Raw genomic sequence first — 15,065 nt, forward strand, 5'->3', positions numbered from 1 at the left:
TTTAAGTGCGTTCTCATGTGGCTGAATGCAAATACGGTGATTTTCAAGTAGCAGCAGATCAGGGTATGATTCTCAGGGATGCAGTCAAGTGCTTGCATGCAGAGCTGAACCAATCAAGCAAGGTTACGGCTAGCAGCTGCTCCTGCATTTCATTTTGTCTCCCAAAATTAAAGGGGAAAAAGAAGGATGCTTTCCAAGGTTGTGTGGCTAAGCATGAATAAAAGAGCGTTCAGAAATAGTACTGTTTGTACTGAATGTGCATAGTATATTGCTTATTTTTTACAGGTAGGTCCCAGCTGAGAAATGTTTTGTGTATATATATAATGGAGTAAGTGGCAGTTTATGTCATGCAGCAGAAGTATTGCTTGTGTTCATTTACCAAATTATGAAACTTATCATGTATTTTACAGTGGAGCACTAACAGCATGTACTGTTGTTTTTCAGGGATGGTAAACTACAGTGAGGTGTCTGGCTACCCACTCGTCCAGCACTGGAAACTTCGTTCCATTTTGTACCATGTGAAGCTCAATCAGTGGGTCCTGTCTCAAGGTAAAACTCAGTCCTTCTTCTCTTCAGTCCTCCTGTTCACCTTTCTTAGCACCAGCCAAGCAACATGCTCAGTACGGGCCGTTTGTCAGGACCATTAGCGTATGCTAAAACAGTTTGCAATTTTTGGGACTCGGCCAGTGATCAGAGCAGGATAAATGCTCAAAGCAGTCAGTGTTTTTCTCAGTAATTTTACTGTAGCATTTTTTTCTTTTTTATACTAAATGAACTTGTGTCTGCTAGTAAATTGAGCTCCATGTCATTTTGATGGCATGGAGGAGTCTTGAGACTATTGGCCATCTCTCTGAATGTTGCCCCATTAGTTTTCTCCTCTTCCTTTTCTGGTCTGGTAGGCTAACGTCTTCCTGTAGTGTTGGATTGAAGAGATTTCTCGACACCATGATTTCTAAGTCAGATAAGTGCTGATTGGTGGTTAGTGAAGCAAAGCTTCTGCAGAATCTAATATGGCCACCTGATGTGTCAGGGCTATTTTGCAGTCTATTTTAGACTATGAGCTTTGGCTAGGGGTGGAACACAAAAGACTTGCCCTCAGACTGAATTTACCAGGGGTATATACTGTTCAGTGCCAACAACTAAAAGAACAGTTTGTTCTTAAACGACTAGTGTGGTTCATTTGTTTAATTTGTTTAGAGTATATCATTCATTCAGTGTCCACATGCTTTATCTCAAATGCGATTTAAAATAGTAATGCCTCTCTCTTAATAAATGGCGCAGTGGCCTTTTAAATTTTTATTTCCTCGTTCTCATCACTCACAGTGGTTCTCCTCTGTGCTTCTCCCTTCCTATTAGTATTAAAATGATTCATTTTTCATTCAACTCAGAAAAGGGACTATGCACACTTATAGTTCTTGTTATAAAGTTCCTTTTATCACCCCTTTTTCCTCTTACTTTGTGGCATTTTTGTCCTCTGCTTCAAGTGTACCATGAGTGTAGGGGAGCACTGCAGGTCAGGAGAGGCAGAGTAGTAATGTCAGTGCAACGTGTTGATAATGGCACACTGCCATACGCACAACCACAATGACCAGCACTTTCGACAGCATAAAAAAAAACATTTAGGGGGTGGGCAATGAAGAGCTGCTTCAGGGTGTTATCTCAACACAAGCAGGAAATGTTCTTACTAAACAGACAGCAAGTTGTCTTTTTATTTCCCAAATACTGAAGTCTCGGTTGGGATGGCATGTATGCTGTTATAACGATGAATATTGGTATAACATTGTCTTATATGGATTTTGCCATGTCAGGGATACTGTGATAAGCTCACTACAAATGGCCACGCCCCCAAGAAACAAACATGCTTAAAAATCTCTTATAAAAAGGGATGCACCAAAATGTCGGCCATCATAAAAGCTGGACAAAAGCAGCCTTTTTTTGGCCAGAAGAGAAAAAAATATTAGCTGGAAAAAACACAAAAATGAAATATGTCTACAATTTGGTGTCAAAATCTAACACTTAACAGATAATTTGAGTGATCATGAAAATTAGAAACACTGATTGAAATGAAGTTTGTTTCTTTCACTCTCCTGTGGCAGTCAGCGAAGATGCATTCAGCAGATATTTTACAATTTTATGGTTTCTATGAGAGGCATTAAAAAAAAATGTTTTGTGAGCTCTGTTAATGCCATATAAAGAGGAGGTACTACAACTGAAAACCTCTCCACTACAGGTTTGATACCAATTGAAAACATGACACAGAATACAGTAAAACAACAGAAGAAGAAAGAGAAATCACTGCAGGAATGCTGATGGCATTTGTGTTTTCCAGTTTATCCTATTGAAAGCAAATTTTATCAGTTTTCAAAATTCTTAATTACCTTGTTTAGTATGTTATCTTAAAATGATAAATAAAACAGCAAATTAGGAAAAAAAAACTTTCAGTTTTTGTTTTTGAGCGTGAAAGAAGCCAATTCAGTGCATCAGTGCTTATAAACTCATTTTAGACCAGATATGGGAATGGTATTGCTGAGCACCAATTGCAGTAGTCATTGTAGCTTTTTTATCTGTGCAATGTGCCATGTTGCTGCAAATTAAAATTTTGTGAATATTTATTTTCACTCTTTTTTTTATGTTCGGATGAACAAAGGAGATATGACTTTAACTGTTGAGGGAGACAAGGAATCCCAGCTAGCATATTATAATAATAATAATACTATTTTCTTTCCCCATTTTTCTCCCCAATTTGGTCATGTCCTAGTCCACCCACTAGTTAGGACTCCCCCAATTACACAATGCGACCAGCGCTAGGAAGTTGAAAGCTAGCGCAGGCTTCCTCCGAGACCTGTAAAGCGAGCCGCATCTTTTTGAACTGCCATAAAGCAACATCATTGGACAGCTAAATGCGCTCAGAGGAAAGCACCAACCGCTAGTTCTGTTATGTCAGCTAACAGACGACTGCGCTGGCTAGCATCGTGCTGAGTGATGGGGGGAGACGGGGCCAACGCTTAGACGGTTGCGCCACTAAGGAGCCCCCAGTAATAAAATAAAATTATTATTGATGTTATTGATGATCCTAGAAAATACCAGGATTTAAATTTGAGTTCATATCACCCGCTCCTAATCTCAGATGGCTGGTATTGGATAACACAGAAGGTACATGCGTATTTGTCATTATTCCCTCTGGGTTTTGAAATGTTGTTGTGATCAGTAAATAAAATTCTCAGTCTGACCACATGCGTTTGGGTGTTGCCAAGGCCAAAACTGGATCCCACACATATATTAGCTTCTGTTAGGTTTTGTTGTTTGTTTGTTTGTTTAGCTATTTTTCTTTTATCTCTTTTTTAGGTTTTAATGTTACATTTATCACTGAGAACTAAACTTTTATGCACAATGTTTTAAACTATTCAGTGCTATACTTTGCAATCCTTCTAGCAGTGCTCTACACTGCAATTAGGCAATGAGCTACTATACTACATAACTATTGAATGAGAAAACACTTGATAATTTCTCAGTCATCGGTATCTGACTAAGTTAGTTTTTCTCTCTTTCTCTGTCTCTCTCTCTGGTTCTGTCTCTCTACCTCCAGCCTTCAGTTCAGCCATACGGTCTTTGGATGGCGCCACCCTGCGCAGTGATTTTGTGTCTATTCTGAAGGAGTTTGGCAACCATTATATCCAGGAAGCAGTGTATGGCTTCGAAGAGTCCTGCACCATCTGGTACCCCAATAAGCAGGTGCAGCGCCAGCTGTGGCTAGAGTATCAGGACATCAGCAAAGGTGAGCTGTCTGTATTATAGTTCCTGGTCGGATTGGTTTACTGCCTTGCTTTGATTATTGAGATTAGGGCTGGGCAATAAAATGATAATGATAATTATCGCGATATAACTTTTCCTCGTTAGAGCGATACGACATGTTCGATAAATGTTCAATATAATACACCATTCTCACACTTCCACGTTCTAGCGACAGCTTTGGTGGCGTTTTCTCCTGCAAGGAAAGCAACACTACTCTGCTGTCGCCAGGAGAGGGCGCACTTCCGAGTTTTTCTACATGATTAGAGAGGGAGGGGGCCACGAGTAAGATGAGTCTTTAGCAGCGTCTGAAACGCCGAGTTATATAGTCCCTGTTTGAGTGGAGTGACCGGCGATCTGTTCTCCTGTGACCGAGTGTGAGTGACGAGATCAGTGGCATAACTGTACTGGCTTAGAGTGAACTCACCTAACATCCTAACAAGCTTTAGCAGCATTAAATCACGTCTGCTCCACACAACTACAGCACTGTTACAGCGCTCAGTCATATTTTAGTATTAGTGCATTCCCGAGCAACGAAAGTGAAAGAAAGAAGTGGGTTCATGTAAATTACAGCCCTGATTTAAACGAAAGTAAACTGAGGAAGCTGTGAGGTGTTGGAGAGCGGGAGAGCGCTATCTTTCCAGGCTAGCTGTTTCTAGCAGCTGGCTAACTTGAAGCAGCGCTCTGTCACTGGCACAACACGGAGAATTGATGATACTGTAGATTAAACAAGACACAAAAGCGCCGCTTTCAGTTTAAACGTACCTAAAAGGAGGACTCTGTCTGGTGTTGATATATTGTGGTTCACCCCTTAAACTACTACGATAGCATAGAGAAATCCAGTCGTCGCTAGCTGGTGTCTGAATACTGTGATGTCATTTGTAACGTTGTAGCCGAGCGCTCGTCACCAGCTATAAAAAAAAAGTTTTCTTTCTTAAATTATGACTATTACAAAAATGTTTCCAGCTGGTAAAAAACCACTGACCAGACACTTTCTCCCACTCTCCCATGACAGATTTGTGAAATGTCCCGCTGTTTGGTGTTGGTGAGTGTGAGTAAAGGATAGTTTAAAACAGCAATTAACCACCCAGGACCAAAAATCAGCCTTCAAACTTGAAAGAAATAATGATTTGACATTTATCACAGTATGTATCGAGATCGAACGATATGAATTTTGTTTATCACCCAGCTCTAATTGAGATGTTGTTAGCCTTAAGCTACTGTATCTGTATATTAGGCCAACTCGCGAGCTATATGAACCGCAAGGTTCACACTCCTAAGATTCACACTAAGGTTTTAGCGATTTATACTAGACTGAACACAAATACAGGCACAAATACATGCTGTTCAAACCCAGTAACCCACAAAACTGCGTGAACATCAGCCATCAAGCATGTAAGCATCACACTTTAAGTTAAAAGGCTTAGATAAATTGAAATAATCAAGTAAGATGCTTGTACTTAAAACATCACTGTTGAGGTATTGTATAAGAAATTCTTGTGGGCTACAGGAATTCGATGCATGTTACTGGAATCCACTTGATCTACTTCTCAGTTATTGAAAAGCGTGGATGCTCCATGGACCTTTATGATGCACCCAACTAGTGAATGGACAAACATTACCTGAAAATGATCTGTGGACAAAGCTTGACATTAAATGTTTCGTTGCACTTTAAGCAAGCTATGACTTGAGAGGCAGGTCTTGACAAGAAGAGTGAAAAGTGGCTCACTTAAAGCCAGACATTTTTAGTTTGGTCCAAGCATAGACTTGCTTGTTCTATGAGTGGAGGAAAGCTAAACCCCAGCTTCACTCATGGGAGGTAAGCAGCAGCTGTTTAGTCGATAAAGGAAGGCTGAGGCAGATATGGGGCTTTAGGCTTTCCATCTGAACCTGAACTCATGCCAGCTTGCCTTTGTTCTCAAGAGACGCTCAAGCTGCCTTCCCCCAGCCCAGCCTGCTTCAGGTTGCCTCTGTCCATGTATGCTTGCAAGGTGAGAGGGTAAAGGCAGAAAAGCCAAAAGTGGCCATATTCATATTAGAGCCTTGATTGGACCTGAAATTTTGAACGGGACCCCAGAACATTTCGACCCAAACTGACCACACACTAAATTGAGAAAAACTTGCAACTTCAGTCCTAATCAATTTGTAAAGATTTTGCAGCTTTTAAACTTTAGAAACCCCATAAGTTTGTTCTTTTTGTGCGTCATGTCAAATGTTTTCTGAGATGATGACAGCTATAGAGTAAAAATTATTTAGATAATTATTTTAAAATTATTTATAATAGGCAAATGTCTGTTAAATGTGTGAAGCTAAGAGAAACCCGAAAATGAAATTTAAACCCAGCTGGAGTCTGACAAATATTGGAGAAATGATCTGACCTATGCTGATGTGAATAGACTGGGTCTTTGCAGGCAAACAAATATTTCGAGCTCTAAATTTACACATTGAAATGACTCTGGATAAGAAAAAAAACATGCATCACTGTCCTCTTCTGCTTAATGCAGAGATACTCTAAAGTCTGTTTGTATAAGTCCACCATGGACACTGCATAAGATCACAAGAATCTGCAATGAAGGTCTGTGCAGAAAAAGTACAATGAAACCAAACAGTCATTGCTTCAACAGCTAGAAGAAGGATCAAGGTTGTCTAGCTCTTAGATGCATCTGTCTGGCCTTTCTCATTTTGATGAGAGAGTGTTGAAAGAGTAGTAAATAAAATAAGGCTGTAGGTGCTTCGTAAATGGCCTTTCACATTTGCTGCTGGGAAAAATGTGACTTGAGTGGTAAGATATTTTCTGTTGCTGTATCTTATTGCAAATCAGCTGTGTGGCAAATGTAGCATTTGGCGTTTTTTCTTTTTTTTCCCCATTTTTTCATGAAAGAGAGAGCATTGAGTAAGTTTAACTCCCTGGCCACTCAAAATGTTCAGTTTTGTTGAAACGCTGACATGCCAAGCCATCCATCTTTTCACTTGTAGTTTTCGCATCTTTGACAAAGGTGGATAAGTAATGACCCTCCTTCTCCCTCCTGCTTCAGCCCAGTAACTCTCGTACCATTGTTTCCTTTGGTCCAATCGACCACTTTGCTTTCCTCCCAAGGACATTGCCTCACAATTCACAGAAACGTTCACGCTTCTGAAGGATGGCCTTAAATGATTGAGTTTTCCTGCCTACCTGAGAACTCCATTATTCTTTATTTCGCCAGCCTCTGAGTCAGCCACGGACACTATTACACCATTAAATTCGGCATGCAATAGGCAAGTTTGAGAAAGTGGCACAGGCAGGGTTTTTTGGGTTTGGTTTATGTATTTTTTTTCCTCCACTGTTATTTCTTTATCATTTTAGTATTGTCAGTGACATTTTGCGTTCGGATATCTTTTAAATTAGAGGCATCCATCCTGCTGTAACAGAGAGGAAGCCAGAGACTAGGTGCTGGGGTATAGATTGAGCCAGCATATGCAAGCAGCAGAGAGAAAGACCGAGAGAGAGAGGAGGCAGGCAGGCAGGCAGGCCTCTTAATTCCTCCAGTGCCCCAGTAAAAGGTCCTGCTCTTTGGGTGTCAGTAATGAGCTCACTTGAGACTTGGCTGGAGATTCGTGCTCCCTCACCCCAGATAGCAGGAACCCTTCTGGAGCATCTCTGCAGCGCCCAGGCATTTCAGTGTGTTTGGAGGGAGATGCTGTCCACAAGCTTTATGCATATTCATAAATCAGTTGCGGGAGAGATATGGGAAAACTTATCCTGTTGCATAAGCAGAAAATTATGCGGAAATAGACTAATTAGTATTTAAGTAGAGAGGTTTCACATTTTTGTCTCACATGAGGTGCTGTTTGTTGTCGTAGTCGCTTTGGAGACTCTGTTTTTCTTATTTTTTAATTACTTGATTGGGCATATTTGTTTTCTCAATAGCTAATGCAGATAGTGTTTTGGTGTGTGTGTGTGTGTGTGTAAAAGCATATCTATATGCAGGGTAAGCTGGATGGGGTGGCTTTAATTCTGCTGTTATATGATTGCATATTTGCATATTTTCTTTTTTTTTTTAAGCTTTAATACTGCTAAAACTGGAGCTAGTCAATAACAAAGAAATTTCTTTACATTTGTCTATGCTTGTTTGCATGTGTGTGCACAAGAAGGCTTATGTGCATCAGTTGAGTGGATTTGGTATAAAGTTTGGGGAGCAGCGAGTTTGAATTGGTGGAACTAGAGTTTGTCTTTCCCTTATCCAGTTTGCAAATTCACCTTTAGTAAACAGTCGCTTTGTGTGTGACAGTAATAGTAGTAACTCCTGTCACCACTTGTGTGAACGGTGTCTGTTCATAATGCAGTTTCAGCCCTGCTCTTTTATTAAGAAAGCTAAAGATGCAAGAGAGTCCTGGCTATTTATTCTTTCAAGTAATGGATAACAAGCGGACTCCCTGTGCAACATTTATTCCAAAACTAGTTTGTAGTGCTGGACAAGTTTTAAAAGAATGTTTTAGTGTTAAACAAACTGATGATCATGCTAAAGTGTATTAACTCAGTAAACCCTGTTTCACTTTGCTGAATGGATAGGTCTTCTCTATAACTCTCTGTCAACTCCACAACATTATCATTATGCACATGTAAGTGCAAAGTGTAGACAGATGTATAAAGTTGTATCCTTGAAAATATGCTTCATACTGTCCATATTATTTTACACAATGACTAGTATGTTTTTGACAAGAGGAGTAAATGCACATCATAAAAATGTGATAAAATACTGTACTGTACTGTGTGTTGTAAATAAGTCAAGCTGCTTTGTGATATTAGCCATCACAATACTGAGATCAAAGAAGTCAGCTAAATGGACCTGAGCCCTCTAAGTCACTGAATTTATTCTGTGTTGTAAGCATCCTGACCAGTCACGGATGTTCTTCGCATGTTTGATTAAATCACAGCATGCATGTGAGGTCAAAAAATGTAAATCAGTTATGTTTATAGATATATAATGCAGGTCAATCTTTAACTGTGTCACATCAAGTATTAATCAGTGTGTTTTTGATATACACTGCAAAGCAAATTGCAGTCTTAATATATAGCAGTGTAGTGGCAATATTGTACTGTTGGTCTGCACCCCTAAACCAGGATGTCCAGTGGCCTACCTCTGTAGTTCTGCTTGGCTCTCTTCTTCTCCCATTACATGCTATCTCTTAGAGCCAGGTCGGAGGCTAACGGCTGAGCACAACCCCACTGCTGCAGTGACCACTGAAGCCTGGGGAAACCAGAGAGAAAGAGAGAGATGATTAAAAGATGGAGGGGGTTGAGGGGTTGCTCTCTTGGCCTTGCCTGCCACGAAGAAACTCCCTTGAGTCCCCCCCTCCCATTTCTTGGCTGGGTAGGAGGTGATGAATGCGCACTGTGTGTTCAGCTGCAAGACAATTAAAAGAGCCAAGAGCAGATGTCTTCAGTCAGGCACTGCCTTCGCAAGCTTTCCGCAGAGGGGAGGGGATTGACAGGTCAGTGGGATCGGAAGCTTGCATCACATTTGCTCTATATAAATAGCCACCTTCTTGCCACATAGGCAACCTGGAGAAAGGTATTAAAAAGGTACATGGTTGTCAGCAGGTTATCTGGCAGTTAAATTGGTTCTGAAGATGGCGCAAATGCTAAAATATTTCTTTGTGTTTTAAATCTTTGAAAACAAATGTTTTCACTTTTAGCCAGGAGCAGATCATCCATGAACACCCAGAGCACCTATAACTCATTTGATTTGCATACTGCTAATTATACACCAGCTTTATTTGTATTCTTTTATCGGTTAGGCCCGAGCCATGATTTTAGTGTATATGCTTTTTTTGAACGTTAACTATTTTCATGAAAATCTTTAATAAGAGCACATATAAAATAATAATATAATACTGAGTAATCCAGGGCGGCACGGTGGCGCAGTGGGTAGCGGTGTCGCCTCACAGCAAGAATGGCCTGGGTTCGATTCCCGGCCGGGTGACCAAGGTCGTTTCTGTGTGGAGTTTGCATGTTCTCCCCGTGTCTGCGTGGGTTTCCTCCGGGTACTCCGGTTTCCTCCCACAGTCCAAAAACATGCAGTCAGGCTGATTGGATGTGCTAAATTGCCCCTAGGTGTGAGTGTGTGTGTGAATGTGTATGTCTGTCTGTCTGCCCTGTGATGGACTGGCGACCTGTCCAGGGTGTATCCTGCCTTCCGCCCAATGACAGCTGGGATAGGCTCCAGCACCCCACTGCGACCCAGAAGGATAAGCGGTTTAGATGATGGATGGATGGATGGATGAGTAATCCAGCGACTTTTGAAAACTACCTCACCTGTCATTATTACCTTACCTGCTATACCTTACTGCAAACACCTGCATTCATGAGCTTCTTCTGGTGCAGATTCATAAAGAGTTTCATGGTAATAGCGCTCCCGGCTGGAAAGACTTTAGAGTGTGAGTGGATTTTCAAAGCCATGTCCAAGTGCAGTTTCCATTGTTATAGCGGAGTTTTCATAATTCAACTGTTCATCCTGTTTCCTGGCCGTAGACAGGGATCAGAGGAACTTTCTCTCCAAGGCTGGTGTTAGCTGTTCTAGGGTAATATGTCACTTTAGCTTGCTTGGACAACAAGCACACTGAAGCGAGCACAGTAAAGCAAGCTGAAGTTCTGCAGCACAATGGAAATTAAACTTAATGCAAAGTAAAATAAGTTGAAGGGTAAGAGCTGTGTGGTAGGTAAAGCAAGCATTGCAGTACATAGCAGAGAGAGAACAGGCAGCGCCTCTCTCTCTCTCTCTCTCTCTCTCTCTCTCTTTCTCACAAACAGAAAAAAGTGACTGTTGGGGTGTGCGCACACTTCTTAGAGGAACATGAACCCCAGTTTTCCTACATATTTACAAGCTGTTTAATGGTAAATTAGTTCCAAAACGGCAGTTATTGCCTTTTACACATCGGCATTGGTTTATTCGTCAATTTAAAAGTGTTCAAAATATTCAGTTAAGTCAGTTTGCAACAACCATTACATGTTTATTGATACCTAGCTTAACGCAGGTTTTTCCAAAGTATTTCAACAGTATGTCAGGTCAAGGACAAAAATTATTGGCCAAAGTAAAACAAAAATCAAAAGTCCACAGTAAAAGACGAGGGACAAGAGCTACTGATGGCAGGACAGAACAAACCAAGATAGAATATATGATAGTGCATAGTCATTAAGAGGAGAGAACAGATATGTGTTTAAAATTAGACTTGAAAATATCTGTTATGGGGCATGACTTTGTTTTTAGTGATGTACTCATCACAGTCTTTGCTGAGAAGAGTGCTTTTAATTACAATGTTAATTTACTCATAGTTTAATCTACATGCTTTAGTTCATCAAGCTTTTGGGGCAAAACAGCTTTTATATCACTGCAGCCGTAGCTGAGGAATATTAGTCATTATGTTAATAAAATAAATACCAATTTAAGTGATCAGGACTGAGCCTGTGCTTAAATTAGGACCCATGGTATACTCTCCATTCACACTCATTTGCGCATCGAAATCTGATCGCTTCCTGTGGCGATATTTCGAGAGAGACAAAGGCAGTGAGGGAGGGGGAAAAAAGTCCTGCTTCTTAATCGCCCGTAAGCTCAGCTCCTTCCTCAAATATTTATTCTGTAATACCCGCACCTACGTGCCTCATCAATTTTAACACTCAGCCTACATGAAAAAATAGCCTAGTAGCTCTGAAAGAGTGAGAGTTGGTGCTGCTACTGGCCAGTCTCCTGAGGAAAATTTTAAGAAATATATTCCAAACAGAGGCATGCTCCTCATCCTTGTTTTCCCCTGTTGATCTAGTTACTAGCAATGGAGAACAGCAGGCAGAGTTTAGGTTTAATAGAGGGGGCATTAGTTAAAGCTTCTCTCCTTTGTCTAGATGTCATTTGGGGTAATGCACTTGTACTTCAGCTGGAGAGTGCTGCTGGCCCACACCAACAGAACTCTGAGTAAATGCAGATGAGCAAAGAAGAGATTTGTCTGTGAAAAGAGTGGCCTGGATTTGTGGTTGTCCCCCCTCTCTCTCTCTCTCTCTCTCTCTCTCTCTTTCTCTTTTTTGTAGCTACAAATTAGTAAAAACTTTACTCTGTCTCTGGGTTAGTGTGGTCTATTACTAGGCTTCAGAATAATAGTTATATTAGGCCGTTTTGAATAGCAGAAAGTGCTGCATCATGCCAGCTTTGAAAAATTACCAAGCAGTCCAGTGATGTCATTGTGTCTGTATCAAACAGATGGAGGACTCAGCTCCCAAGAATCAGAGCTGGTAGGGAAAAAGGTAGTGTGTGAGCTGGTACCAGAGCTGGTAGTGTCTGTAAGATCAGCTTATGGTTGGAAATTGGGTTTACTTCAGTACATTCCAGGTGCATTTTCTGAGCTGAGACAAAAATTTTAAAACATTAAACAACACTTTTTCTAGTTCACTCTTTCTATGCTAATTGTGGCACATTTGATAGTCTAGCACCCAGTCATGTTGATAGTGTCTGCCCAGCAGTGGTCCACAAAAAGATTGAGGGGGTGTTTCTTCTTTAAGTTCAGTCTGGATTTAGTTTCTGTTCAGAGTTAAAATCTTGAAATGTGGCTTTAAGGATTTTAAACATAAGCAAATGTTTCTCTAGTAGTATACCAAAGTTCAGATAGCACATGAATACTTATTTTCTTTTTTCCTCCAGTTTCTCAAGTTAGCATGTTGAGTGACTTAAAAACTTAATGTTAAATTTTTCAGAAAATATGGCTTTGTACTGAAAAAGCAACATTACAATAATGACTTATTAGGAAATGGGAATCCAATAATTCTCTGTGCTGTTTTGGTAAGAGTGTGGGCATGGCAATGTACCATAATGTACAGTGTACCAATGTACCACCTCTAAATTAAAACGGTGCAAAAGAATCCTGGAAGATGTAGGAATTACACATTGTAGTGTCTATAGTAAAACTTACTATGATCTCTATAATCGACTGGCGACCTGTCCAGGGTGTATCCTGTCTTCCGCCCAATGACAGCTGGGATAGGCTCCAGCACCCCACCGCGACCCAGAAGGATAAGCGGGTTAGATGATGGATGGATGGATGATCTCTATAATCATACTGCAATTTTTTAATGTTTATTGAACTGGAGAATTGATTACAAGACGCTGACTACATGACTGAGACCTCTTTTAGCTGTGTCTGAAAGCTGATCCTTGGCTCTGCTTTTGTGTGAAGAATTTAGTGCTGTGGCCAGAGGGAGCAGGTCTGTTGACTCGCCACAAGTACCAAAATTAAGTATTTTTTAGACAACACCCTGAACTTCAGGAGAACTCTCTGGCATGAATTAATGAGGGTGCATGACACAAATATCATTTACACAAAGCCCTCATAGTTTATAATATAATAATAGAACAAAAGGAAATGTCTTTTCTACACAGCGCTTGACTTGAATGTTTCTTGTTGGCACCTGAAGCCTCTATAATCATTCATTCCCAACAGCCCGCAGATCAGACAGGAACATTTTTTTTAAGCATTATTTGGATTGGCATCTGATCGGTCTGGTGCATAAATGTCAGACCTTACTGTAGCAAATGACTGGGGTGTTATTATTAAGTTTGATTTTTTAAAAAAGTATGGCCAGACTAGGGTGTGAAATTAAAAAAAAGATCAAGGAAGCAAACTAGCAAATCAGCAAAATTTCATTCCAACTACAGATGTTCCTGATGAATGTTCTGTGGTCTTCTGAGAAAAGTACATCTACACAGTCTGACAAATGTAGTTTGTATTTGTTAAAAACATTCTTTGCTATTTCATTGAGTAATGATTTGAGTTGTCCTATTGCAAATCGAATGGCAAATGCACTATGTGTCAGTGTCATCATAATATGCTACTTTGTGCAGCCCTAGTGTGTGTGGGCATTAGTGGGCTGAATGTGTGGGCGTGTGTTTATGCTGGGCTGCTAAAACAGCTAGCTTGGCTTGGCTAGTATTCAGAATGAAGAGTGATGAGAGTTACACACCAGGCTTTTCATCAAGGCCACCAGTACTTTGAGAAACACCTTATCAACATAATCCAGTGCTTTGATTGGCTGGCACTGATCTATGAGCCGTTGTTTTAACACATCGTCTGTGGAAATAGATTTTTTTTTTGTCTTCTGCTTCTGTAGGCAAAAAAGAAGCCTTAAAATATGTGATCTTAGACAGTATTGAGAATTAAGATTAAGGACCTAAGGACTGAACAAAACTAATCATTTATTTAAACCAGTGGCTCACTCTAATAAATGAGAGACCTCTTTAAAGACTAAAAGTTTTTTGTCCACAGAAAGAAATCCAGATATCTGATGAAGCATCCTTTGCCAGAGGACAGGGCAGTCTTGATTTTTGCTAGTTCTGAAGAATTTTAAAACTTCTGAACCAATCACCCTTCTGTTGGAAAATGCACAGACAAAATGTGTGTAGTCATACTTACTACTTAGGACTGTTCATAGGAATCCACAAAGAATACACTGTTCATAGAATTCACAAAGTGAACTGATGTGTGACATTTGTGAGAGACGCAGCAGCTGAGCACTGTGCTGTTGTAGGCTTTGTAAAATGAAAACAAATGTGTACAGATGTGTACACTGTTATTATGCACTGCAAGGAATACGCATGAATAAATTACAGTATTTGTGCTCGTCTTCGAACAACAGCCTTACAAATCCTCGCATAAACAGAAATGCAATTAAGATGGAGAGAGAAGGACCAGCATGTTAATAAAGGTTAAAGAGAAGCTCAGGTCCATCGTTCAAGGTGGAGGATCACATCCGTGTCACAGAGGTCTGACCACCCTGCAGATTTCCACTAATTTAATCGTAATGAGCAGAACAGATTCTTCTCTTGAAATTAACAAGAGGATTTATAACTTGGTGTCCAACTTAAGCCACCTAATGGATGTCCTAATTAAGACAGAGCAGTAAAGACTGGCAGAGTGCAGTGGTCGCAGAGGTTGTGGGGGTGCGGGGGACGTGGGGAAGTAGACCAGGGAGAAATGAAAAATCAAGACAGGTTTTATTTTTTCCATTACTGTCTTGGCTTTCTTGGCTCTGCTTTTAGGGCTCGGATGCAGTTAAATTGCCCCCTGCAGGTAAACGTGTGCACTGCAGGGTGGATTTAGAAACCGCAATAGTCCATTCACTTCTAGGCTGAGGGAGCTTCAGGTGACCCTCCAGGCTCTCATTAGAAGCTCTTGTTAAATGATTGGAAACAGTGAAGAACAGCTTCAACCAGTTGGCTGACGGACAGTGTTATAGCATTCCTATCATGTCTTATTTT

General features: G+C 40.5%; 1 protein-coding gene across 1 annotated transcript in view; it reads left to right on the plus strand.

The window, feature by feature from the left end:
* astn1 (astrotactin 1) overlaps positions 1-15,065 on the plus strand; it is a 223,201-nt gene that overhangs the window by 150,472 nt on the left and 57,664 nt on the right. Inside the window, 2 exon segments of the mRNA XM_036596278.1 lie at positions 445-549; positions 3,587-3,775. Coding sequence (XP_036452171.1) covers positions 445-549; positions 3,587-3,775 — 294 coding nt within the window.

Source organism: Colossoma macropomum, unplaced genomic scaffold (assembly GCF_904425465.1).
Source record: "Colossoma macropomum unplaced genomic scaffold, Colossoma_macropomum, whole genome shotgun sequence".
In the NCBI taxonomy this organism is placed as follows: domain Eukaryota; kingdom Metazoa; phylum Chordata; class Actinopteri; order Characiformes; family Serrasalmidae; genus Colossoma; species Colossoma macropomum.